Raw genomic sequence first — 26,593 nt, forward strand, 5'->3', positions numbered from 1 at the left:
TCCGACAATTTGATTCTGGGACAACTCACTGTACCGAAAACATCCTACCGGAGCGTGAAATCATACCTAGCACAAAGCAAGATGGTTGTGGTTGTTGGAGGTCAATCATCTCAGTCTCAGGACATCACTGCAGGAGTTCCTCAGGGTAGTGTCCTAGGCCCAACCATCTTCAGCTGTTTCATCAATGACCTTCCATCATAAGGTCATGGAAGGTGGTGGTGTAGTGGTAATATCACTGGACTAGTAATCCAGAGGTCCAGGCTAGTCCTCTGGGGACATGGGTTCGAATCCCACCACGGCAGATAGTGAAATTTGAACTCAATTAATAAATCTGGAATGTAAGAAAAAGCTAGTCTAATGCTGATCATTAAACCATTGTCGATTGTTGTAAAAGCCCATCTGGTTTGAATGTCCTTTAGGGAAGGAAATCTGCTGTCCTTACCTGGTCTGGCCTACATGTGACTCCAGACCCACACCAATGTGGTTGACTCTTAAATGCCCTCTGAAATGGCCTAGCGAGCCACTCAGTTCAAGGGCAGTTAGGGATGGGCAATAAATGCTGGCCTAGCCAGTGACGTCCACATTCCATGAACGAATTAAAAATAAGAATTGTGGATGTTCACTGATTGGTGCTGAACATTGTACATTCGTGACTCCTCAGAAGCTGAAGCAGTCCATGTCCAAATGCAGCAAGACCTGGACAACATTCAGGCTTGGGCTGATCAGTGGCAAGTAACATTCGCGCCACAAAGGTGCCAGGCAATGATCATCTCAAACAAGAGAGAATCTAACCATCTGCCCTTGATGTTCATGGCATTCTCATTGCTGAATTTCCTCACTATCAATATCCGGGGGTTACCATTGACCAGAAACTGAACTGGACCAGTCATGTAAATACTGTGGTTGCAAGAACAGGTCAGAGGTTAGGACTTTTGTGGTGAGTAACTCATACAAACATACGAATTAGGAGCAGGAGTGGGCTACTCGGCCCCTCAAGCCTGCTCCACCATTCAACAAGATCATGGCTGATCTGATTGTAATCTCAACTCCACATTCCTGTCTGCCCTCGATAACTTTTACCTCCTTGCTAATCAAGAATCTATCTACCTCTGCCTTAAAGATATTCAAAGACTGCTTCCACTGCCTTTTGAGGAAGAGAGTTCTAAAGACTCACAACCCTCTGAGAGAAAAAATTTCTACTCATTTCTGTCTTAAATGGGTAACCCCTTATTTTTAAACAGTGACCCCTAGTTCTAGATTCTCCCTCATGAGGAAACATCCTTTTCACATCCACCCTGTCAAGACCCCTCAGAATTTTACATGTTTGAATCAAGTCGCCTCTTACTCTTCTAAATTCCAGCGGATACAAGCCTAGCCTGTCCAACCTTTCCTCATAAGACAACCCGCCCATTCCAGGTATTCGTCTAGTAAACCTTCTCTGAATTGCTTCCAATGCATTTACATCCTTCCTTAAATAAGGAGACCAGTACTTTACACAGTACTCCAGGTGTGGTCTCTCAAATTCCCTGTATAACTGAAGCATAACCTCCCTACATCTGTATTCAATTCCCCTCGCAATAAACAATTACATTCTATTAGCTTTCCTAGTTATGTGTTGTACCTGCATACTAATCTTTTGCAATTCATGCACTAGGACACCCAGATCACCCTATGTCTCTGAGCTCTGCAATCTCTCACCATTTAGATAATATGCTTCTTTTTTATTCTTCCTGTCAAAATGGACAAATTCACATTTTCCCACATTATAGTCCATTTGCCAGATCTTTGCCTACTCATTTAACCTATCCCTATCCTTTTGTAGCCTCCTTATATCCTCATCACAACTCACTTTCCTCTTTATCTTTGTGTCATCAGCAAATTTAACAACCATACCTTCGGTCCCTTCATCCAAGTCATTTATATAAATTGTAAAATGTTGAGGCCCCAGCACTGATCCCTGTGGCACACCACTCATTGCATCTAGTCAACCAGAAAGTGACCCATTTATGCCTACTGTTTCCTGTTAGCTAGCTAATCTTCTATCTATGCCAAAATGTTACCCCCTACACCATGAGCTTTTATTTTCCACCTCCTGTCTCCCCAATGCCTGTCCACTATCTACAAGGCACTCGTCAAGAATGTGATGGAATACTCTACACATGCTTGGATAAGTGCAGCTCCAACAACATTCAAGAAGCTCAACACCATCCAGAACAAAGTAGCCCGCTTGATTGGCACGCCATCCACAACCTTCAACTTTCACTCCCTTCCCACTAGAGCATGGTTACCCGATCGGGCCCGATGACATGTGTTGGGCTCAGGTCGGGTCGCTCTTCTGGTCCGGCATTTGGGCTCGGGTTGGGTCGTGCCAGGTCGGATACAGTGACAGCCAGGACGTCAAGGCGGGAAACGTGCATCCGGACTCCGCACTAGTCTGCAGTGAGCGATTCCATCCAAGGTGGAGCACAACCTGTTTAATATAATCAATTTCATTCCAGTGGTAGGGTCGGGCCGGGCGCGGGAAAAAGTCAAGGGACTCATACCGGGTTGGGCTCGGGTCAGATGTGGTTCTGTTGGGCTCGGGTCAGGTTTCAATTGCAGACCCAAGCAGGCCTTTACTTCCCACCATCGCACAGTGGCAGCATTGTGTACCATCTACAAGATGTACTGCAGCAACTCACAAGGCTTCTTCGACAGCACCTTCCAAATCCGTGACCTCTACCGTCCAGAAAGACAAGGACAGCAGATGCATGGGAACATCACCACCTGCAAGTTCCCCTCCAAGCCACATGCTATCCTAACTTTGAACTATTTTGCCATTCCTTCATTGTTGCTGGGTCAGAATCAGAATCAAAATCCCTTCCTAACAGCACTGTGCCCCAAGGACTACAGCGGTTCAAGAAGGCAGCTCACCACCACCTTCTCAAGGGCAATTATGGATGGGCAATAAATGCTGGTCAAGCCAACGATGCCCACCTCCCATGACCGAATAATAAAAATTGAATATTCAGTGGAGAACTGGCAAATAGAATTGATTCATTCATGAGGAGGATGTTCAGTCTTTCCAACAGTTGAAATGTACTCCATGTTCCACATTTCCTCATTGAGGATTCTTTTTGATGTACTGCAAAAATGCAAAAGCCTTTCATCTTCACAGGCTGCTTGGGTGTGTACAATGCAACACCTGAAATTGAAGTCCAAGTAGTTAGTAGGTTGCAGATAACCCTTCTTGTTCTGATTTTTGGTCCATGAAATTAAAACCAAACAAACCAGCGAATATGAAATGAGCGGAACAGGATCAAGTTCATGGGACACATTGCCATGGGTCAGAGATCACAGGTAGTCTAGAAGCTATAACTTAGATACCCTGATGTATTTTGTCAGAAACAGTTAAAGTTGAAATTTAAACTTGGATAACGTTACAAAAGTGGAATGTACTCAAAAATTACCAAATATGGTTGAAGATAAATTCCTGCTGAATGCCACCCACAATCAAATTGGAATTACCTATGGAAATTTTCTACTGTAAAACAGCATAATTTTTATGATGGTGCACAAGAAACTCAATGGGTGAGAATTTTAATGTTTTGACCCACCAGGAGTGGGAGAACCTGGAATTGCATGGGGAACCCAGAAGTATCTGAAGAGTGTTTTCCAGTGGCTTTTTAACACATCTACTGCATTTACATCTGACTTCTGGGTTCCGTACCAATTGACAACCCGCATAAGTCTATTTCAGCTGAACTATTTAAAGGGGAACTGGAAAATGACAATTGTAGGATTGTGAAAGCAGGGGCAACAGAACAAACATGCAGCTCCTCACTCAAATCTTCACCCAGTTTCAGTAAGTGTCTCCGTATATATACTCAAGTAAGACCCTAATTAACACCTTCCACTTGCATATGGTTAAACACAATTAAGATTCCCTTCTTTCTCTTTAAATAAAAAAACTTAGAGTTCAACATGCACAAACATTTCAAAACAAATCAGAATAAACTCCATATTCTGTACAAAACATTACATTGTGACATGCAGTCAGATAGTTGATGACGTGCATGTACCCACTTAATTTTGAGATTTCCTTTCTCTCAGTTTTTGTTTCAATCTAGCAAGGTCAATCTGTAAGCTTTATTCACTCACACTTTTTTGTAGAGTGTACATTATCCCACAGGGAACACTTATCTACATAACAATCAATGGGTATGGCCCTTGTACAGAATCTCACCTAAAATATTTGACAAATAGAACCCCATATCCAATCCTGCCACAAAAGCCAGTGTTTCTGCAGTTGAAGTACTTTTAACAAACTTTTTTTATTTTCTTAGCCTCCCAAGCTATAGGATAACATTTCCCATTTTCACCCATCAAAAATATTATGAAACCAGATGCACTCGAATACCCATCAGCAAGAATAGTATGTGAAGTATCACTAAAAATGACTAGTTTCATATTCTTTGGGTCACCTAAGGATGGGAACTTAAGTATGCATTTCTCCAGATTTAATTTTTTGAATATTTTATTTCCCCTTAAAACATTCTTTTGGGTGTTTTATTGTAGTGCTTAATGCCAACGCATTAAATCTAGCATCAGGTCTAGTCTGAGTGCACAACCAATTTAATTGACCTCTCAAGCTTTGCAATTGCTCTGTCTTCTTTAGATATACCGGCATCTTTGTGATGGCCGAGCACGATTAACTGGTATGGGAGCAACATTCTCTTAATAGGATTGTAGATTTAAAGTTATTCCAGACCTACTCTGCTTAATATCTAAACCAATATATTTAAAAGCCCCACAAGGCTGAAACCCAATCTTAAAATCCACCTCCATCTTATCAATAACATTTCTCAAATTCCGCAGAACCACCCCATAAGAAATCATCAACGTACATCATGAAGATGCCTGAAAGTGTTCCTTTATGATACCAATAAAACATTGCGGGATCTGCTTTTAGATGAATACAACCAATTTTCAGTTCATGTGCGAGTTCAAAGCCATCTGCTATGCTGGCAGCTCTCTCACCCTATCAATTCTTTGTTATTCTATCTGGGTTTTTGTACTACTTGGGATGCTATTTTTGTACTCTTCCAATAATGTCACTTATCTCAAATTTTCATATGAGGGTTTTAGCTTCAGAGATCTTCTCCAGCAATCAAAAGCCAGATGTTTAATTCTTCTAAATTCAATGTAAATCTGTGGGTCTTTTCCGGGTGTGTCAGAATTTCTGTCTGTATAATTCCAATATCAGTTCATATGCATTTAGAATTGCAGTTTTAGTTTGTTCATAATCAGAGGAACTTTCTTCTGATAACAGGGAAAAAGCTTCACGACCTTTGCCCACAAATTCGTCTTGTAAGCAGAGAGTCCACAATTCTTTCAGCCATTTTAGCTTGGAAGCTATTTTCTCAAATGAGATAAAATATGACTCATCTTCCTCATCATTACATTTTGGCACTAGTCTTGAGTATCTCAGCTCATTAAAGTTTTGCTCTGAATTGGGCATAAGGTTTGAGTGACTGGTCGCATTTTCATTTTGGGTTTGCAGTCTCTGTAACTCAAACCTTCTTGCTGCTTCATCTCTTTGTATCTCCTTTCCTTCTTTTTCCTTCTGAAATTGCGGGCTGAATTTTACTGGCCCCTCGACGCCACAGGTTGCGGAGCAGGGGCTGGTACAATTCTATGGGGAGAGGCCTGCGTTGGCCCGTGAGGTCGAGAAGGGCCCACTGCATATTACCAGGGGCAGGGGGACCTCAGTGTGCACCCCCCCACCGTGGCGTGGCAGCGGGCCGTTCATCTCCATATGCAAATAAACGTTAATAAAGATGTAAATGTACTTACCTGCAGACGGTGGCTGTCCCACGCCAATTTTCGACCGCCATTCGTGCTCCGCGCACCTTCGGAACTCCGCACAGAGTACCGAGGCGAGACCCTGTTGGATGGGGGAGGAGTAATAAAAGTTTCAGGGCGGGAGGGGTGGAGGAGCGGGGAAATCAATTTTTATTGGATGTGGGGATGGTGGGAGGGGTTATAGGTCAAATGTTAGAATTTTAGGGCGTAAAGTTTGGGAAGGAAAAAGGCAAGTGTTGGTCATTTGGGGCACTGAAATGACCATTGAGGGGTTGGGGAAGGGCCATCCACATCTCCCTTATTTTTTAATAAGATTTTAACAATGCACCTTTAAAAATTAGAAGTAATTCTAAGGGCTTAAAGCCCTTTAAAAATGGCGCCGGCGCCTGCGTGGTGGCGCCAGACTCTGTTGCCGGGGACAAAGAGGCTGCCCCTACACATCACCGGAGGCAGCCACTCTGCCCCCACTATTTAAATAAGCCTTCATGCGAAATATCGCGGAGGCTCCTCGGCGGCCCTTCCATGTCGGAAGGCCACCGAGTTGAAAGCACGCCGCCGAGCAACACGGCAGGTGATTAAAATTCTTTTCTTTTAATTAATTCATGGGATGTGGGCATCGCTGGCTAGGCCGGCATTTACTGCCCATCCCTAATTGCCCTTGAGAAGGTGGTGGTGAACTGCCGTCTTGAACCCTTGCAGTTCATTGTGTTTTAGGTACACCCACAGTGTCATTAGGAAGGAAGTTCCAGGATTTTGACCCAGCAACCGTGAAGGAACGGTGATATGGTTCCAAGTCAGGATGGTGTGTCACTTGGAGGGGAACTTGCAGCTGGTGGTGTTCCCATGCATTTGCTGCCGTTGTCCTTCTAGTTAATAGAGGTCGTGGGTTTGGAAGATGCTGTCTAAGGAGTTTGGTGTGTTGCTACAGTCCATCTTGTAGATGGTACACACTACTGCCACTGTGCATCGGTGGTGGAGGGAGTGAATGTTTGTGGATGGGGTGCCGATCAAGCGGGCTGCTTTGTCCTGGATGGTGTCGAGCTTCTTGAGTGTTGTTGGAGCTGCACCCATCCAAGCAAGTGGAGAGTATTCCATCACACTCCTGACTTGCCTTGTAGACAGGCTTTGGGGAGTCAGGAGGTGAGTTAGTCGCCGCAGGAATCCTAGCCTCTGACCTGCTCTTGTAGCCACGGTATTTATATGGCTACTCCAGCTCAGTTTCTGGTCAACGGTGGCCCCTAGGATGTTGATAGTGGGGGATTCAGCGATGGTAATGCCATTGAATGTCAAGGGGAGATGTTTAGATCCTCTCTTGTTGGAGATGGTCATTGCCTGGCACTTGTGTGGCACAAATGTTACTTGCCATTTATCAGCCGAAGCCTGGATATTGTCCAGGCCTTGCTGCATTTCGACACGGGTTGCTTCAGTATTTGAGTCACGAATGGTGCTGAACATTGTGCAATCATCAGCGAACATCCCCACTTCTGACCTTATGATTGAAGAAAGGTCATTGATAAAGCAGATGAAGATGGTTGAGCCTAGGACACTATCCTGAGGAACTCCTGCTGTGATGTCCTGAAGCTCAGATGATTGACCTCCAACAACCACAACTATCTTCCTTTGGGCTAGATATGACTCCAACCAGCGGAGAGTTTTCCCCCTGGTTCCCATTGACCTCAGTTTTGCTAAGGCTCCTTGATGCCATACTTGGTCAAATGCTGCCTTGATGTCAAGGGCAGTCACTCTCACCTCACTTCTTGAGTTCAGCTCTTTAGCCCATGTTTGAACCAAGGCTGTAATGACGCCAGGAGCTGAGTGGCCCTGGCGGAACCTAAACTGAGCGTCACTGAGCAGGTTATTGCTAAGCAAGTGCTGCTTGATAACACTATCGATGACACCTTCCATCACTTTACTGATGATTGAGAGTAGACTGATGGGGCGGTAATTGGCTGGGTTGGACACGTGCTGCTTTTTGTGTACAGGGCATACCTGGGCAATTCTCCATATTGCCGGGTAGATCCCAGTGTTGTCGATGTACTACAACAGCTTGGCTAGGGGGCGTGGCAAGTTCTGGAGCACAGGTCTTCAGTACTATTGCTGGACTATTGTCAGGGCCCAAAGCCTTTGCAGTATCCAGTGCCTTCAGTTGTTTCTTGATATCGTGCGGAGTGAATCGAATTGGCTGAAGTCTGGCATTTGTGATGCTGGGGGCTTCAGGAGGAGGCCGAGATGGATCATCCACTCGGCAGTTCTGGCTGAAGAGTGTTGCAAATGCTTCAGCCTTATCTTTCGCACTGATGTGCTGGACTCCCCCATCATTGAGGATGGGGATATTTGTGGAGCCACCTCCTCCAGTTAGTTGTTTAATTGTCCACCACCATTCACGGCTGGATGTGGCAGAACTGCAGAGCTTAGATCTGATTCGTGTATCTGTGTATCGCATGTTGCTTACGCAGTTTGGCACGCTAGTCCTGTGTTGTAGCTTCACTCGGTTGACACCTTATTTTGAGGTATGCCTTGTGCTGCTCCTGGCATACCCTCTTGCACTCTTCATTGAACCAGGGTAGGTCCCCCGGCTTGATGGTAATGGTAGAGTGGGGGTATATCGAGCCATGAGTTTACAGATTGTGGTTGAGTACAATTTTGCTGCTGCTGATGGCCCACAACGCCTCATGGATGCCCAGTTTTGCATTCCTATATCTGTTCGAAATCTATCCCTTTTAGCACGGTGGTAGTGCCACACAACAGAATGGATGGTATCCTCAGTGTGAGGGCAGGACTTCATCTCCACAAGGACTGTGCTGTGGTCACTCCTACCACTACTGTCATGGGCAGATGCATCTGCAGCAGGCAGACTGGTGAGGACGAGGTCAAGTATCTTTTTCCCTCTTGTCGTTTCCTTCTGCACCTGCTACATACTCAGTCTAGCAGCTATGTCCATTTGGAGTGGTGCTACAGACCCACTCTTGGTGATGGACATTGAAGTCCCCCACCCAGAGTACATTCTGCGCCCTTGCCATCCTCAGTGCTTCCTCCAAGTGGTGTTCAACATGGAGGAGTACTGATTCATCAGCTGAGGGAAAGCTGAGGAATTGCCATGGGAATTCATGGGGTCCAGAGTCGATGTTGAGGACTCCCAGGGCAATTCCCTTCCATCTGTATACCACTGTACCGCCACCTCTGCTGTATCTGTCCTACCGGTGGGACAGGATATACCCGGGGATGGTGCTGGCAGTGTCTGGGACATTGTCTGTAAGGCATGATTTTGTGAGTATGACTGTGTCAGGTTGTTGCTTGACTAGTCTGTGGGACAGCTCTCCCAACTTTGGCACAAGCCCCCAGATGTTAGTAAGGAGGACTTTGCAGTGTCGACAGGGCTGGGTTTGCCATTGTTGTTTCCAGTGCCTAGGTCGATGCCGGATGGTCCGTCCAGTTTCATTTTGTTTTATTGACTTCGTAGCAGTTAAGTACAACTGAGTGGCTTGCTAAGCCAATTCAGAGGGCATTTAAGTCAACCAAATTGCTGTGGGTCTGGAGTCACATGTAGGCCAGACCAGGTAAGGACAGCAGATTTCCTTCCCTGAAGGACAGATGGCGTTTTACAACAATTGACAGTGGTTTCTTGGCCATCATTAGACTAGTTTTTAATTACAGATTTATTAATTGAATTCAAATTCCACCTTCTGCTGTGGTGGGATTCCAATCCATGTCCCCAGAGAAATACCCTAGGTTTCAGGGTTACTAGTCCAGTGACAATACGACTATGCCACCGCCTCATTCAGCCCTGCATCTCCTCTCTTTTCATCTGCAAAAGCATCTCTTCCCTTTTCAATTGAATTCCAGCTAGATCTCTTCTTTCAAACTGATTCTAGTCTGTCTTCTTCTAGTTCAGGGTAAGTTTAAAATGTTTGGCTGGACTTTTCAGGTTTCTTCGCTTTTTGTCCGAAAGTGATTCCCAGCTCTGTTGCTAAGCTTCAGAAATCTTTCAACACTTAACTTGTTTAACGTATCATGGGATATCTCTCCCTGCTGTACAAGCTCCTTGGCATTAAATGTGGCATCTCTTTTGTTTTCAGCACTGTATAGAAAAAAAATACAAGAAAACCTGTTTGTTTATTTTTCCACAATTTTAGAGGTTAATTTTCCTCCCGTTTTCCAAATCTCTTGTTTGTCTGGCGGTTCAGGTCCTGGCTTCAAGCCCCCAATTTGTTCCCACATGGTGCGATGTGGCTGGTTCCCACTGTTCAACTCCCCACCTGACCATAGCAGGTCTATTTGTGTTAGATTTTAGCCCCTTGGTGTTTTATTTTTCAAATAAACAAACAGTGACAGGTTTTCTTATAGGGTTTAAAAAAACAGAAAATCAATTGTTTATTGATCAATGTGCCTTATCCCAAAATTGCTACAACCACATCCACTCATGTATTCATTCACACACACACACACACACACACACACACACACACACACACACACACACACACACACACACACACACGAGATAGAGAAGGGAAAAAGGAAGATTACTTTTAGTGCGGGTTGGGGGGAAAGTTACGTTAAACCTGTTGAATTCTCTTGGAAATCAAGTTCTCGATGGATGCTGGCCTGAGATGATTGTAGATTTTTCCCTTCATTGAAGGTTCAGTTGAAGATGGTGGGTTACTTCTAGCTCTCATTGCTGTATAATGTAGATGTAGGATTCTGCAGCAGGGTTTGTGCTTTCTGGCTTGGCTAGAATGCAAGCTGTTAGGATGTTGAAATAGAAACAGAAACTGCTGGAAATACTCAGCAGGTCTGGCAGCATCTGTGGAGAGAGAAGCAGAGTTAACATTTCAGGTCTGTGACCTTTCGTCAGAACTGGCAAAGGTTAGAAAAGAATTAGGTTTTAGTAAGTGAAGGTCGTGGGGTGTGGGGGGGGTGGTGGGCGGGGCGGGAAAGAGAACAAAAGAGAAGGTGTGTGATAGGACAGAGGTCAGGAGAAATTAACAAAGTTGTCTTGGGACAGAGGCAAAGAGCATATTAATGCTTGTGGTGAAAGACAAAGCATTAGTCCAGAGAGAGTGTTAATGGCAGAGTAATGAGCAGCTCTGTCCAAAAGCACAAACATAAAAAACAGACACATGGTTCTGGGGGACGTGGGACCTGTACGGGCCAGACGGGTTGCCCTTCAACAGGGCCGGGACCAGTGTTCTTGCGGGATGGTTTACCATTGCTATTGAGGAGGATTTAAGCTAACTTGGCAGGGGGATGGGAACCAGGATGTAACATTAGAAAGGAGAAACAAGGTGCACAAAGGACTGGGAGTGACAGATAGCACTAAAGTAAGAAATAGTAAGGCATTAGGTGGGGTCAGATTAAGAGGGAATACAATAAGGTCTAAATTACTTTTATAGTGCATGTATGTGAATGGATAGAGCCTGACAAATAAGGTTATTGAGCTAAAGATGTGCTACCAGACCCGAACCCAACAGGACCCGATGACATGTGCCAGGTTCGGGTCGGTCGCCCTTCTGGGTCCGGCTTTCGGGCTGTGGTCGGGTCAGCCCGGGTCCGGGGCGGGCCGGGTCTGGGTCGGACACACACAGCACAAAGTGTTAAAAGTAAGAAACCTACCTGAGCTGGGAGTTTGGGACGTCAAAGAGGGAAACTCTGAGTCTGCGCAGTGAGCGAGTGAGTGTCTCTATGATGTCAACACACTCATGCTGCAGCTTCCTGCAGATTGGGAGTTGCAAGGTAGGTAAAGGGAACATTCCAGTGGTCGGGTCGGGCTCGGGTGAGGTCGGGCGCGGGAGGAAATGGAGGAACTCGGGCCGGGTCGGACTCAGGTCTGGTGTGGTTCTGTCGGATTTGGGTCGGGTTTTTTTTTGTGACTTTATATTGAGCTGCAGGTGCAGATGGACACCAGGGAATATGATGCTATGGTAATAATGGAGACCTAACTTGAATAGGGAAAAACTGGTTATTAAATATTCCTGGATACAAGGAGCTGAATTTTACCAGCCCTCCGACGTCAGGGGTCATTGGCGGGGGGGGGCCTGGAATATTCTTCCGGGACACCGGGAAGGCCCTGCGCATTTTACCGGCGGCGGCGAAGCCTCGGTGTGGCTCCTCCACTGCCCGGCACGGAGCCTTCATCTAAATATGCTAATCATATTACAATTAATGAATAAACATTTACCTGGTAGCAACGGCCATCCCACACCGATATTCTGGCTGCTGGCCGGAACTCCTGCGCCTTCGGATTTCTGTTTGGAGTTCCGAGGCATGACACTGGTGGGGAGGGGGAAGGACTGAAATTTGCAGGGGAGGAGTTGGGGGAGCGGGAAAAACCGCGTATTAAAAAGTGGTTTTCCGGAGGGATAGGCCGTTTTATTTATTGAGAGCTGAGTGGGGTGGGGGGCAGGTCTAGGAGAGGGGATTCAAAGTTTAAATAAAACTTTATTTGCAACATTCGTACATTTGTCCTTTTAAATATTTAAATTTACCTGCAGGGCTTGAAGCCCTTTAAAAATGGCACTGGACACCATTGCCGGGGACAGAGTGACTGCCTCCTCTGTCATCAGGGACAGCCGTTCCACGCCTCCATTTAAATAAGCTCCACCCAAAATATCGCAAGGGCTCAGCAGCGCACAAGTTGCGCGTGCGCCGAGCCGCCTTCTCGGCGGTGAGCTTATAAAATTCAGCCCAAGTTGTTCAGGAAAGATAAGGAAGTAAAGCAAGGAGGAGCGGTGGCAGTACTGATTAAGAAAAATATTACAGTGCTGAGGGAGGATGTCCTATGGGGGTCAAAGACAGAATCTATTTGGTTAGAGCTAAGAAACAATAGAGGTACCATTGCACTACTGGGTGTATTCTATAGGCCACCAACTAGTGGAAAAGATTTAGACGAGGAACAAATATGCAACAAAATTACAGACAGGTGCAAAAACTATAGAGTAGTTATAATTTAGTTATCCTTACTAAGACTGGAAAAGTCATAGTATAAAGGGCAGAGAGGGGGAACAGTTTCTGAGGTCTGTTCAGGAGAATTTCTAGATCAGTGTGTTTCTGGCCCCATGTGGAAGGAGGCATTGCTAATTCTGGTTCTGGGGAATGAGATGGATCAAGTGGCAGTAGGAGAACAATTAGGGGACAATGATCATAGTATCATAAGGTTAAGTTAGCTTTGGAAAAGGACAAGGAGCAATCCAGATTGGCAGGCAAAATGTAACAATGGACTGCCTTTAAAGAGGTGATTGTTTGGGTACAGTCGAGGTACATTTCCACAAGGGGGAAAAGTAGGACAAACAAAGCCTGAGCTCCCTGGATGATGAAAAAGACAGAGAGTAAGATGAAGCAGAAAAGGGTGCGTATGACAGATGTCAGGTGGATAATTCAAATGAGAACCAGGATAAATATAGAAAATTCAGAGGGGAGATGGAGAAAGTAATAGAAGCAGCTAACGTAAAAGTCTTCTATAGGCGTATAAATAGTAAAAGGGTAGTAAAAGGAGGGGTGGGCCAATTAGTGACCAAAAAATAGGTTTCCGCATGGAGGATGAGGACATGGCTGAGATACTAAATGAGAACTTTGCATCTGTCTTTACCAAGAAAGAAGATGCTGCCAAAGGTATAGTGAAAGAAGAGGTAGATGAGATACTGGATGGGCTAACAATTGGTAAGGAGGAGGGATAGAAAGGGTGGCTGTACTTAAAGTTGAATAGTCACCAGGACTCGACCAGATGTATCTGAGGGAAGTAAGAGTGGAAATTGCAGACGCACTGGCAATAATCTTCCAATCCTCCTTAGATACAGGTGTGGTGCCAGAGGATTGGAGAATTGCAAATGTTACACCCTTGTTCAAAAAGAGATATAAGGGTAGACCCAGCAATTACAAGCCAGCCAGTCTAATCTCGGTGGTGGGAAATCTTTTAGAAACCAATAATCTGGGACAAAGTTAATAGCCACTTGGACAAATGTCAGTTAATTAAGGAAAGCCAGCAAAGATATGTTAAATGCAAATCATGCTTAACTAACTTGAGTTTATTGATGAGATAACAGAGAGGGGTGATGAGGCTAATATGGTTGATGTGGTGTACATGGACTTCCAAAATACATTTATAGAATGCCACATTACAGGCTTGTCAGCAAAGTCAAAACCTATGGAATAAAAGGGACAGCTGCAGCATGGATATGAAGTTGGCAGAGTGACAGGAAACAGAGAGTGGTGGTGAATGGTTGTTTTTCAGGCAGGAGGAAGGTTTCCCAGGGGTCGGTTGTAGGACCACTGTTTTGCTTGATCTAAATTGATGACCTAGACTTGGGTGTGTAGGGCACATTTTCAAAATCTGCAGATGACATAAAATTTGGAAGTATTGTGAACAGTGAAGAGAATAGTGAGGACATAGACAGGCTGGTGGAATGGGCAGACATGTGGCAGATGAAACTTAATGCAGAGAAGTGTGAAGTGATACATTTTGATAGGAAGAACAAGGAGAGACAGTATAAAATAAAGAATACAATTCTAAAGGAGCAGAGGGACTTGGGGGTGCACGTGCACAAATCATTGAAGGTGGCAGGGCAGATTGAGAAAGTGGTTAATAAGGCATATGGGATTCTGGGTTTTATAAACAGAGGTATGGAGTGCAGAAGCAAGGAAGTTATGGTGAACCTTTATGAAACGCTGGTTTGTCTTGGAGTATTGTGTCCAATTCTGGGCACCACACTTTAGCAGCGATGTGAAGGCATTGGAGATGGTGTAGAAAAGATTTAGGAGAATGGTTCTGGGAATGAGGGACTGCAGTTACGTGGATAGATTGGAGAAACTGGGGTTTTTCTCCTTAGAGAAGAGAAGGTTGAGAGGAGATTTGATAGAAGTATTCAAAATCATGAGGGGTCTGGACAAAGTAGATAGTGAGAAACTGTTCCCTTTGCTGGAATGGTCAAGAACCAGAGGACACTGATTTAAGGTGAATGGCAAAAGAACCAAAGGCGGCATGAGGACATTTTTTTTTAACACAGCGAGTGGTTAGGATCTGGAATGCGCTGCCTGAAGGTGTGGTGGAAGCAAATTCAGTTGTGGCTTTCAAAAGGAATTGAATAATTATCTGAAGTGAAACATTTTGCAGAGCTATGGGAATGGGCGTGGGAGTGGGACTAGGTGAGTTGCTCTTGCAGAGAGCTGGCATTAACATGAAATGCCAAATGCCTTCCTTCTGTCCTGTATCCATTCTATGATTCTCTGATAACCATTTGTCAGCAAAGCTTTCTCTCCGGCCCCAAACATTCTCCTATTTAGTGTACAGCTTTGCATCTGCTCAGGAAAAACGGCTAGTATACTATTTTTAAACTTCATTTTCAAATCCTGCCATTTCTTCCTTTCTGTTTAAAAGGTCACATCTCACAATAAAACTCATTTTTCTTTTGACTTCTTTTTGACAGTCTCATTCCCACTTGAATATCTCAGCCAGTGAGTGATGCTTTATAACAGCATAAATGCCACACTTAAATAACAGAAGCCATTGACAATGAAGCGTATATTATCTGATATGGGTCCAGTTTACACCCAAATGGTTACAAATAGGTTTTGTTCTGGTATTAATGGAACAGTGCTATTTCTACTCAATTTTCTGAGATCAGCTCATTGTCATAGTCATGTGTGGCTTCAGGGAGCATGTCAGTTTTGCGAGTAGCAAATAACATGGAAGTGAAATTTAAAGGGCTGGTGATTTAAAGGGGAGTTAGGAACAAATATTCCAAAAACTTGGTGGAAATGTTCAGAAGATATCTCATCGCTTTACCAGACTTTGCTAAAGCTGAAGGAGGATGAGACTAAGAAATGACATGCGAAAAGGAAAAGGAATCCTAAGGTGCAAGTAACTGATCAAGAGATAACTCTTGAGGTCCTGTTTGTAAATTTAGCTCCTAGCTCCTGGTATTTTCTGACAGGACCTCTTGTCCACTGTTTCCTATGTTGTTGGTCCCAACATGGACCACAATAATGGGGTCTCTCCCCTCCAAAATCCTTTCAAGCAGGTTCAGGATGTCCCTCAACCTGGCACCAGAAAGGCAACATAATAAGTGGGACTTTTCATTCTCCCTAATTATTGAAAGTCCTACAATCACCACATTACACTTCCCCTCCCCTTCCCCCTCCTCCTCCTCCCGTTCCCCTGTTTGGCCAGCCTTCAGCTCCAAGGTGCCATGGACACTATTCTGTCTGTGCTTCTGACAGTCTGTACTTGCTGCATGTAGCAATAAGGGTACATTGTGTCTGTTGGATAGGATCAGTGTCTGCAGATCCTCATTCTCTATCTCACCTGGGTTCCCTGTACCCTATACACTATTAATCATTACCAACCCCATTCTGATCCTGCACCTCTCAACAAAGTGTGACTGCAGTCTGGAGCAAACTGTCCAGATACTCCTCCCCCTGCCTTATGTGTTGGACTGTCTGCAATGCACACTGGAGCTCAATGAGTGAGCTGGAGAGATTTAAGTTGGAGACATCTACTGCAGATGTGTACACTTGGGACAGTCTCACTATACAAAAACTTCCACATACTGCAGTCCAGACACACAAACTGCTCTGTAATATCTTAGTCTATATTTATTTATGGATAAACATTTATTTCTAGATTCTTCTTAGCTTTGAGGCTATTTAGCTGCTTAGCTAACCCTAAAACACAAAATCAAACCACTAAATAAACCACTAACTACTAGGAACACTAACCAACAAGCAAACAACTTACACCAACCAATAAAAACACGAACCAATGAACTAAATACTTATATGTAACTTACCCTCGCCACTCCATACTCTGTGCTGTCTCGGACGTTTTATTTCTGCTGCTGGCTCTTGTGCACTCTTTAAATCTCAGTTACAGTTAATCAGGCATTCACATATCTTATTAATGCCATTGGATCTGCATTCCCATCTTCCTTTGGGAAAAGGGCCCTCCATCTGCTCAAATCATCTTCCAGTGAGGTACATTAACCTCTATAGGTGCATGGATACCTGTCAGTGGCACAGGGTATTTTTCATGCAGCCTGTTTGGTTTCCCTCTGTTGATCTTCCTTTTCCTCCAAACATCTGCTCTATGAAAAACACGTGGATTAGGGTAATGGTGGTGAAGCCTAAAGGAATTGGTACAAATACTCTTAAGAATCTAAAGGGGCAAATTTGATTTTACTCACCTGGCAAAAAAACTGGCCAGTTAAATTCAGCCAAGTGACTTACTTGCTGACATCCTACATAGACCCCGCCATCTTCAATTTCAGCCGGCAAGGACATCTGCCTGAAGCCAGCAGGAGTGTGCAGACCATCGAACCCCCAACTGCATTTTAACCCTGGCCTGAGTTGGGGAGCTGTGTCTTTCCCGCTGGGTATACAGAGGAGGCATTTAAGGTACTTTATTTTTAAGTTTCCTTGAGGGGCAGAAATGGTTCTGTGTCACAAAGGAAAATCTAGACCACCTCTCTACAGCATAATGATGTGCCCATTTCAGGCATGCAGCTGACCAGTGGTATGCAGGTGAAGTCCAGGAATTAACATCGCCTGGGCTTCATGCTGCTGAGGTCAGGGAGTTTGGAGCTCACTTCACTCTTCTTGTCTGGCTGATTCCTGCTCCAGATTGTCATCAGGGCTCAAGTGTCAGTGAAAAGCCACCCATTGTGGAGAAAACTGATCAAAACTGGCTTGTCTTAATATTACTGTGTTCTTTATAAGACCTCTGTATATCTACCACTTCTGAGAAACCCTGGGTGCTTAGTTCACAAGGGCGTAATTAAGAATCAACATCCTGCATGCAGAAACATCAGAAAGTTGTGTGCAGAATGTCCCTGCTCACACCGGTTTAAAAGGCCAATTCCTGGGCCTGTTCTCTCTGCACTAGAAATGGAATTGCTGCCTGGAGCGGATGCAGATCTTCTGTAACAGATCTCCGTCCACTTTCACAATCGAGTTAGTTTGATTCATATTGGTAAATTGAACAACCTGACTGGAAAATGTACACTTAAAGCTCTTTTTTCTATACATTTGTACTGATAAAAATAGGGGATGTCAGTGCTGGGGAATGGTATGTACGTCCTCTTTGGAGATCCAGTCTTGGGTTTTCTGATCTTGTGTAGGCCCCATGGTGGAGCTAATTTGCATCTACCTGAGTCATGCACATTGACCTCATCATAATTTCCACCATCAGTTTCGTTATTTTAGGCAATAAAATATATCAGGCAATAAAAACGTTTTGAAGCTTAATGGCCTTACTACTTCAAGCCAGAGTACTTCCTTTCCATGTTCTTACTTACAAAATATATTACATGACATTTTTCTACATTGAATTGCACCTGCCACCAATTTGCCCATCCTGTTAACCTATTTTAACCTCGTGAAGTGTTTCACAATTTTCCATAACTCTGCCCCACAAATTTGGGGTGATCAGCAAATTTTCTTATTGTTCTCTCAGTTTCTAAGGTCCAGATCATTTATGTATTTAGCAAATAAGAGGAGCTCCAACACAGACTCCTGGAAAGGTCAGGTTGCATTAAATGTAACGCTGTGGTAATATTCATTTTACGTAGCTTTGTCCCTGTGATAGATCGTGTTAACAGGTTGATCTTGTCTGCAGGTTTGTCCCTGTGATATATTTGTGTACAGGTATCAGATGTGGCTCCGTTGGTAGCACTTTCAACTCTCAGTCATGAGGTTCTTGGGTTCAAGTCCCACTTCAGGACTTGAGCACAAAAATCAAGGCTACCATTCCAGTGTAGTACTGAGGGAGTGCTCTGCTGTCAGTGCTGCTGTCTTTTGGGTGAGACATTAAGCCAAGTCTTGGGTCTGCCCTCTCAGGTGGACGTAAAAGATCCCATGGCACTATTTGAAGAAGGGCTGAGGAGTTATCCTGATGTCCTGGCCAATATTTATCCCTCAACGTCACAAAAACAGAATATCTAGTCATTATCACATTGCTGTTTGCAGGAGCTTGTTGTTGGCTGCTGCATTTCCTACATTACAATTTTGACTACACTTCAAAAGTACTTAATTGGCTGTAAAGAGCTTTGAGACGTCCAGTGGTTGTGTAAAGCGCTAGATGAATGCAAGTCTTTTTACAGGTGTGCCCTGCGATAGATTTTGTCTGCAGGTCAGGCTAGGACTCCAGTGGATACTGAGGATGTAGCAATGTATAATTAAAAAATATTGATGATTATGCCATTAAAACTCAAACTTCTAATCGTCAGTGCAAGTTATCCTAGACATACTGAAAGAATGAGCTTGAATAAGAACATTGATTTTGGTGAGAGATGAGTTTACATATGATTGGTGACGTCACAGGTGCTGGGTTGGATTTTTCCTACGGGGACAGGAAACAAAAGTCAGGACCGTTTCTGGGTGTCGAACCCACCCCCGGGGAATCAGCCACTCATTGACAGTTTCACAGAGGCGCCCCCTTAATTGCCATGGAGACAGGGTGGTGGGTGGGCTCTCAAAGCTGGAGGGCCAATCAGAGACCTTCCAGCTTGAGAGGCGCAGCAGGCTGTGATGGCAGGTAAGTAACTTCAACATGGAGGCGTCTCCTCACCAAAGTTTAAAAAGTTTTAACTGAAAAATGGTTCTTGCAGCTAGGCCACAACTGTGGCAAGGGTCGGGGGGGTTGTGGTGAGGGGAGTTCCTCTGCTAGGTGGCATTTGGCTGCTCTCACACCAAGGGAGGGATGGCTCTATCACAGAATCACAGAATTGTTACAGTGCAGAAGGAGGCCATTCGGACCATCGTGTCTGCACCAGCTCTCCAAATAAGCAATTCATTTAGTGCCATTCCCCTGCCTTCTCCCCGTAACCCTGCACATTCTTCCATTTCAGATAACTATCTAATTCCCTTTTGAATGCGTCGATTGAATCTGTCTCCACCACACACTCAGACAGTGCATTCCAGATCCTAACCACTCGCTGCTTGAAAAAGTTCTTCCTCATGTGACTTTTGTTTCTTCTGCCAGTTACTTTAAATCTGTGCCCTCGCGTTCTCAATCCTTTCACGAGGGGAAACAGTTCTCCCTATCTACTCTGTCCAGACCCTCATGATTTTGAATACCTCTATCAAATCACCTCTCAGCCTTCTCTTCTTCAAGGAAAACAGTCCCAACTTTTCCAATCTATCTTCATAACTGAAGTTCCTCAGTCCTAGAACCATTCTCATGAATCTTTTCTGCACTCTCTCCAATGCCCTCACATTTCTCATCAAGTGCAGCACCCAGAACTGGACGCAATACTCCAGCTGAGGCCAAACTAGTGTCTTGTACAAGTTCAACATTGCCTCCTTGCTCTTGTACTCTATGCCCCTATTAATAAAACCTGTGATACTGTATGCTTTATCAACTGCTCTCAACCTGTCCTGCCACCTTCTATGATTTATGCACATATACACCCAGTTCCCTCTGCTCCTGCACCCACTTAGAGTTGTACCCTTTATTTATGTAGTCTCTCCATGTTCTTCCTACTAAAATAAATCACTTCACATTTCTCCGCATTGAACTTCATCTGCCATCTGTCTGCCCATTCCACCAACATGTCTATGTCCTTTTGAAGTTCTACACTATCCTCCTCACAGTTCACAATGTTTCCAAGTTTCGTATCATCCACAAACTTTGAAATTGTGCCCTGAACACCAAGGTCTAGGTCATGAATATAAATCAGGAAAAGCAAGTGTCCCAACACTGATCCCTGGGGAACTCCACTACAAACCTTCCTCCAGCCCAAAAAACATCCATTAACCACTACTCTCTGTTTCCTGTCACTCAGCCAATTCCATATCCATGTTGCTACTGTCCCTTTTATTCCATGAGCTATAACTTTGCTCAGAAGTCTGTTGTGCAGCACTGTATCAAATGCCTTTTGAAAGTCCATGTACACCACATCAACAGCATTGCCCTCATCAACCCTCTTTGTTGCCTCTTCCAAAAACTCTTTACTTAAATTTACTTAAACATGATTTTCCCTTCACAAATCTGTGCTGACTTTCCTTAATTAACTCACATTTGTGCATGTGACTATTAATTTTGTCCAGACTTATTGGGCTGAATTTTATCAGCATGCCACTGTGGGACATGGAAGTTCCGCCACACAGCCCCCGCGATATTATGCGCGGCGGCTGATTTAAATAGAGGAGGCAGGGCAGCCGCCCCTGATGACGTAGAGTGGGCAGCCTCCACGTCCCCCGCAACGGCGTCAGGCACCACCGCACAGGCGCTGGCACCATTTTTAAAGGGCTTTTAGCCCTTAGCAGAGATTTAAATTTTTAAGGTGACAGTCATCCTGATTTTTAAAAATATATAATTAGGATATGGAGGTCCTTCCCTACCCCCCCCCCCCCCCAATGGTATTTTATTTGGCCCTTATTGACAAAACTTACTTTATGCTCTACCCGAACCTTCCCCCCCCAACTTCTAACATTTACCCTTCAACCCCTTCCCACATCCCCACAGCCAATAATAATTGTTTACCCTGCTTCCCCACCCCTCCTGCCCTGAAAGTTTTATTCCTCCCCCATCCCCACCAGGTTCTCGCCTCGGAACTCCGAATGGAGTTCCGAAGGCGCGTGAGCTGCGTTCAGCGACCACAATATTGGCGTGGGACGGCCACCACCTGCAAGTAAGTTAATTTACATATTATTATTGTTAATTAAATATGTAGATAAAGGCCCAACCACTTGGCGGTGGGGGCTGCTGCACCGAGGTTCCCCCACCACTGGTAATATGCACAGGCCCTTCTTGCCGTCGGGGGTCGAGGTGGGCCTCTCCCCGCTGAATTTTACGGGCCCCCTGCCACGACCCATGGTGTCGAGGGGCTAGTAAAATTCAGCCCATTGTATGTAGACGTTTCCCACCACCGAAGTTAAACTGACTGGCCTGTGGATGCTGGGCTTATCTTTACATCCTTTTTTGATCAAGGGTGTAACATTTGCAAGTCTCCAGTCCTCTGGCACCATCCTGGATTCTAAGGAGAACTGGAAAATTGTGACCAGTGCCTCTGCAATTTACACTCTCACTTCCTTCAGTATCCTTGGATGCATCTCATCTGGCCCTGATGCTTTATCAACTTTAAGTATAAACAGCCTATCTAATACCTCCTCCTTATCAATTTTAAATCCTTCTAGTGTATTAATTAGCTCCTCTTTCACCCTGGCCTGGGTGGTATCTTCTTCCTTGGTAAAGGTAGATTCAAAGTATTCATTTAATACCTCAGCTATTCTATACTTAAATTTGCCCTTTTAGTCTCTAATCGGCCCTACTCCACCTTTTACTACCCTTTTACTATTTCTATGCCTATAGAAGACTTCGCGATTCCCTTTTATGTTAGCTGTGTGTCTTTTTTCATACTCTAGGCCTGCCTGAAGCGCTGGTCCCCCATCCTGTCACCTGGTGTCCACCTCCAGGCACCTAAACTGGTCCCTGCCAGTATGGGAACCTGGAGGCCGACTGAAAAATCCCACTCGGCCTCCTTTAAGAGAGGTGAAAAAGGCTCTTAACGAGCCTAATTGTCTACCCATCGCGAAGCTGCCTCAGCAAAAATGGCTGGTCCTGAGAACGGGATTGGGAAACTGCCATACCAGCCAGTGCCAGTATTTTTGGGCCCTGTCTGCCTCTGCTTCCGCCCCTGGAGGGTGGGGGGGGAGCTGAAAATCCTGCCCATTCTGTCCTTGGCCTCCAATAAATGCTCCCGACTGATAGCATTAACTCAGAAAATCAGCCTTATAGTACCTTCAGTCCAGTTTTGAAAATTAGCCAGTCTGCTTTGACATAATGGAGTAGGAGCAAAGCTACATGCTATCTTTTCCCCTTTTTTTTTTTGTTTTCCAGGTATCTGCACGAACATTTGAAGCAGATCCAGGAAGAAGTCAACATCCTTAAAAATAACATTTCTAAATATAAGGTATTATTGTCTGTGACATGTTAATGTGCTGCAGTTAAGACTCACATTTTTTCATTAGCAGAAAGTAATAATATATATTGCAGTCTATTCAGATTTTGATCTGTGCCTTAGTGTTGCCAGTCCTTCTGCGTGGAACACACTTTGTCCCTATGTACTAAGGTTTATGACCATACAATGTCCATTATGATGCTCAACAACTATTCAGAAAACAATTGCAGTGCTCTTTGGTACTATTATTACAACTCTGCAAGATATATCATTTTATTTTTGAAGTCTTTAAAGGTTTTGTGCCTTTTGCCCAAAAGAAGGATTTAAACAAAATAAGAACATCAGTTTTTTTTTCCAAAATGACATGATTGCATTTACCAATTTATTTGTCTTTTCATAACTTCATTGAAGTTTTTAAGAAGGCTTCAGCCTCTCGCAAAAGCCTGGCCTTGCACTTAATATTTTGGTCTAGAGATGTGATTCTGTTGGCTGAAGGCAGATCCTGCAGTCTAGGCATATTTAGAGGGCACAATTTCATAGAAAGCATCAGTAGCATTTATTTAACCCAGCAACTCCACTGTTTCTCTTCTGCTTTCAGTTGAGGAAAAGCTAGAGTATGAACGATGAGAACTTTTTTTTCAAATAAATTTTATATTGATTTTTTTTTAAGTATAGGAACTGTGTCTCTATGAGAAAACCAGAAACGGGCAGAGACTGCAAATATGATCACTTTATACTGATTGCATTACACGAACATACGAATTCAGAGCAGGAGGAGGCCACTCGATCCCTTTAGCCTGCCCTGCCATTCCATAAGATCATGGCTGATTTGATTGTAACCTCAACTCCACATTCCCGCCTACCCCCGAAAACCTTTCACCCCCTTGCTTATCAAAAATCTGTCACCTCTGCCTTAAAAATATTCAGACTCTGCTTCCACTGCCTTTTGAGGAAGAGAGTTCCAAAGACACAAGACCCTCTGAGAGAAAAAATTTCTCCTCATCTGTCTTAAATGGGCAACCCCTTATTTTTAAACAGTGACCCCGAGTTCCAGATTCTCCCACAATTATAAGTTGCATTTCTGTGTATATCAGTAATTCACTTTGTGTATTTTGAAAATGATTTAAATACAAACTTGGTAACAAATTGAGCAAGTGTTTAACTAAACTTCTGCATATAAGTTTTTTTCCTTCTGAAAGCATGTGAAGCTGAGATAGAGCAAGAGATAAACTGAGAGACTGGGGGGTGGTGAGGAGGGTTTAAATTTTTAAAAAACTGAAAACCGATCCCAGTCTGCCTCCGAAATGCACAGTTTTAGAGGAGGTTGAGTTGGTGGATGGGCGTTAGCCTGCACTCCAGGTCTGTCATTTAAATATTTTAATGAGGCTGCATGCCTCAAATTTAACCATAGTTTTGCTTTTAACGCCTGACGGCCAGGTTTCCCAGGATTCAGCAAATCTGGCAGGTGAAGGGAGACAAAGACACTGGATCCAGCAGGTAACCCCCACAGTTCTGATAAACCTAGTTCCCCATCAGCAGGTGCCAGACCACTGGGATCTCACTCTCATCCTGCTGATCAACTGCAGAAATCCCTTCCTAATGCAGTTACACTTCATCCTAGCCCCTCAGTTCTGTCAAACCCTGAAAAATTCCCAACCCCAGTGCCACCAAGTCCGGGATCCACACAGTGCTACCAAACCCTGGGCCATCCCCAAACCCCAATCCCTCCATCGTACTGCGAAATACCAGATCCTCACCTCCAATTCATAGATCTTGTCTACTTTATTACTGTGCATCCTCAAGAAAGGACAAAAACTAGATACGCAAAGAAATATATGTCTACAGTACTTAAATTAGAAAGCAAAATAGGCCATTTTAGTTTTTAAATCCTGCCTAAATTTTTCTTTCCTCAAATCCCTAGCTACTTTCTGTAGTGATTCCTTGACAGGCAATAACTATATTCGGTCATTAAGAGTCATGCGAGCACACCCAGCAGTGACATCCTACGAACTATAGAAGTTAAAGCACACAAGGTGGTCAATCAGCCCATCATGTCATTGTCGCCATTTAAACAACTTTCTTTTAAAAGATATAATGGTCTTTGCTTCAACTACTCTATGTCACAAACCATTCCATGCTGAAAGAGCTCTCGAGCTCCCTCATTAAATAAATTCCTCTCCTCATTCTCTTAGTGGCAACTTAAAATTGATGACTTCTCACTGGCCCAACTAGAGGAAATAGCCTTTCCCTTTTATCTCTATCAAACCCTTCATAATTTAAAAATTATCTTCTCTTAGCCTCTCTGCTCCAGTGTAAATAGTTCCAGTATCTTAAATCTCTCCATGTAACTATAGTTTCTCATCTTTGGCATCATCCTGAATCTACATTATTCAGTCTGTGGTTTTAATGTCCTTTCTATAAAGGAGTGGCCAAAACTGCACGTTACTTTAACTGTGGTCTAACCAATTTATTGTACAAATTAATCATTACTTGTTTACTCTAGTATTATATGCCTCATTTATAAAACAGAAAATTCTATTTTTGTTGATGGCCTTACCTGCACTTGAGCTTTCAAGGAAATATGCATTTGAACCCCTGTGGGCTAACCAAATTTTTTTTATAAATTCAACTTTACTTCTTAATTGTACTCTGTGCTCCTGTTTATAGAACTTAAAATGCTGTTGCACGCGCAGGTAGAAAATTTAAGGAGTCATAGAATCATAGAAATTTACATCTGGGAAGGAGGCCATTCAGTCCATCGTGTCTGCAGCGGCCAACAAGTAGCCATCCAGCCTAATCCCATTTTCCAGCTTTTGGTCCATTGTCTTGTAGGTAACGGCATATATCCAAGTACTTTTTAAATGTTATGAGGGTTTCTGCCTCTATCACCCTTTCAGGCAGTGAGTTCCAGATCCTGAGAACCCTCTGAGTGAAAAAATTCCCCTCAAATCCCTTCTAAATCTCCTACCTCTTACCCTAAATCTGTATCTTTTGATTATGGACCCCTCAACCAATTGGAATGGAGCCTTCCTATCCACTCTATCTAGTTCCCTCATAATTTTATACACTTGAATTTGGTCTCCCCTCAACTGCCTCTGTTCCAAAGAAAACAGCCCTAGCACAGCTCCAGCGACCCGGGTTCAATTCTGGGTACTGCCTGTGTGGAGTTTGCAAGTTCTCCCTGTGTCTGCGTGGGTTTCCTCCGGGTGCTCCGGTTTCCTCCCACAAGCCAAAAGACTTGCAGGTTGGTAGGTAAATTGGCCATTATAAATTGCCCCTAGTATCGGTAGGTGGTAGGGAAATATAGGGACAGGTGGGGATGTGGTAGGAATATGGGATTAGTGTAGGATTAGTATAAATGGGTGGTTGATGGTTGGCACAGACTCGGTGGGCCGAAGGGCCTTTTTCAGTGCTGTATCTCTCTATGACTATCCAATATTTCCTCATAACTAAAATTCTCCAGTCCAGGCAACATCCTCGTAAATCTCCTCTGTGCGTCTCCAGTGCAATCACACCTTTCCTACAGTGTACTAACCAGAACTCCAGCTGTGGCCTAACGAGTGTTTTATACAGTTCCAACATAACCTCCAGCTCTCATATTCTATGCCTCAGTTAATAAAGGCAAGTGTCCCATAGGCCTTCTTGGTCACCTTATCTACCTGTCCAGTCATCTTCAAGGATCTGTGGACAGGCACTCCAAGATCTCTCTGTTCCTCTACACTTCTCAAACCATTTATTGTGTATTCCCTTGTCTTGTTAACCTTCCCCAAAGGCATTACCTCACACTTCTCCAGACTGAACTCCATTTGCTGCTGTTCCCCCCACCTGATTAGTCCATTGATATCTTGTCTGCAGCTTTC

At 44.1% G+C, this 26,593-nt stretch overlaps 1 protein-coding gene across 6 annotated transcripts in view; it reads left to right on the forward strand.

Moving 5' to 3' along the window:
* ccdc149a (coiled-coil domain containing 149a) overlaps nucleotides 1-26,593 on the forward strand; it is a 184,651-nt gene that overhangs the window by 81,070 nt on the left and 76,988 nt on the right. For all 6 annotated transcript variants that reach the window (XM_068037349.1, XM_068037329.1, XM_068037339.1 and 3 more), the window contains one exon: nucleotides 22,673-22,745. In XM_068037349.1, the coding sequence (XP_067893450.1) occupies nucleotides 22,673-22,745 (73 nt within the window). The remainder of the gene's footprint in view (nucleotides 1-22,672; nucleotides 22,746-26,593) is intronic.

Source organism: Heterodontus francisci, chromosome 1 (assembly GCF_036365525.1).
Source record: "Heterodontus francisci isolate sHetFra1 chromosome 1, sHetFra1.hap1, whole genome shotgun sequence".
NCBI lineage: Eukaryota > Metazoa > Chordata > Chondrichthyes > Heterodontiformes > Heterodontidae > Heterodontus > Heterodontus francisci.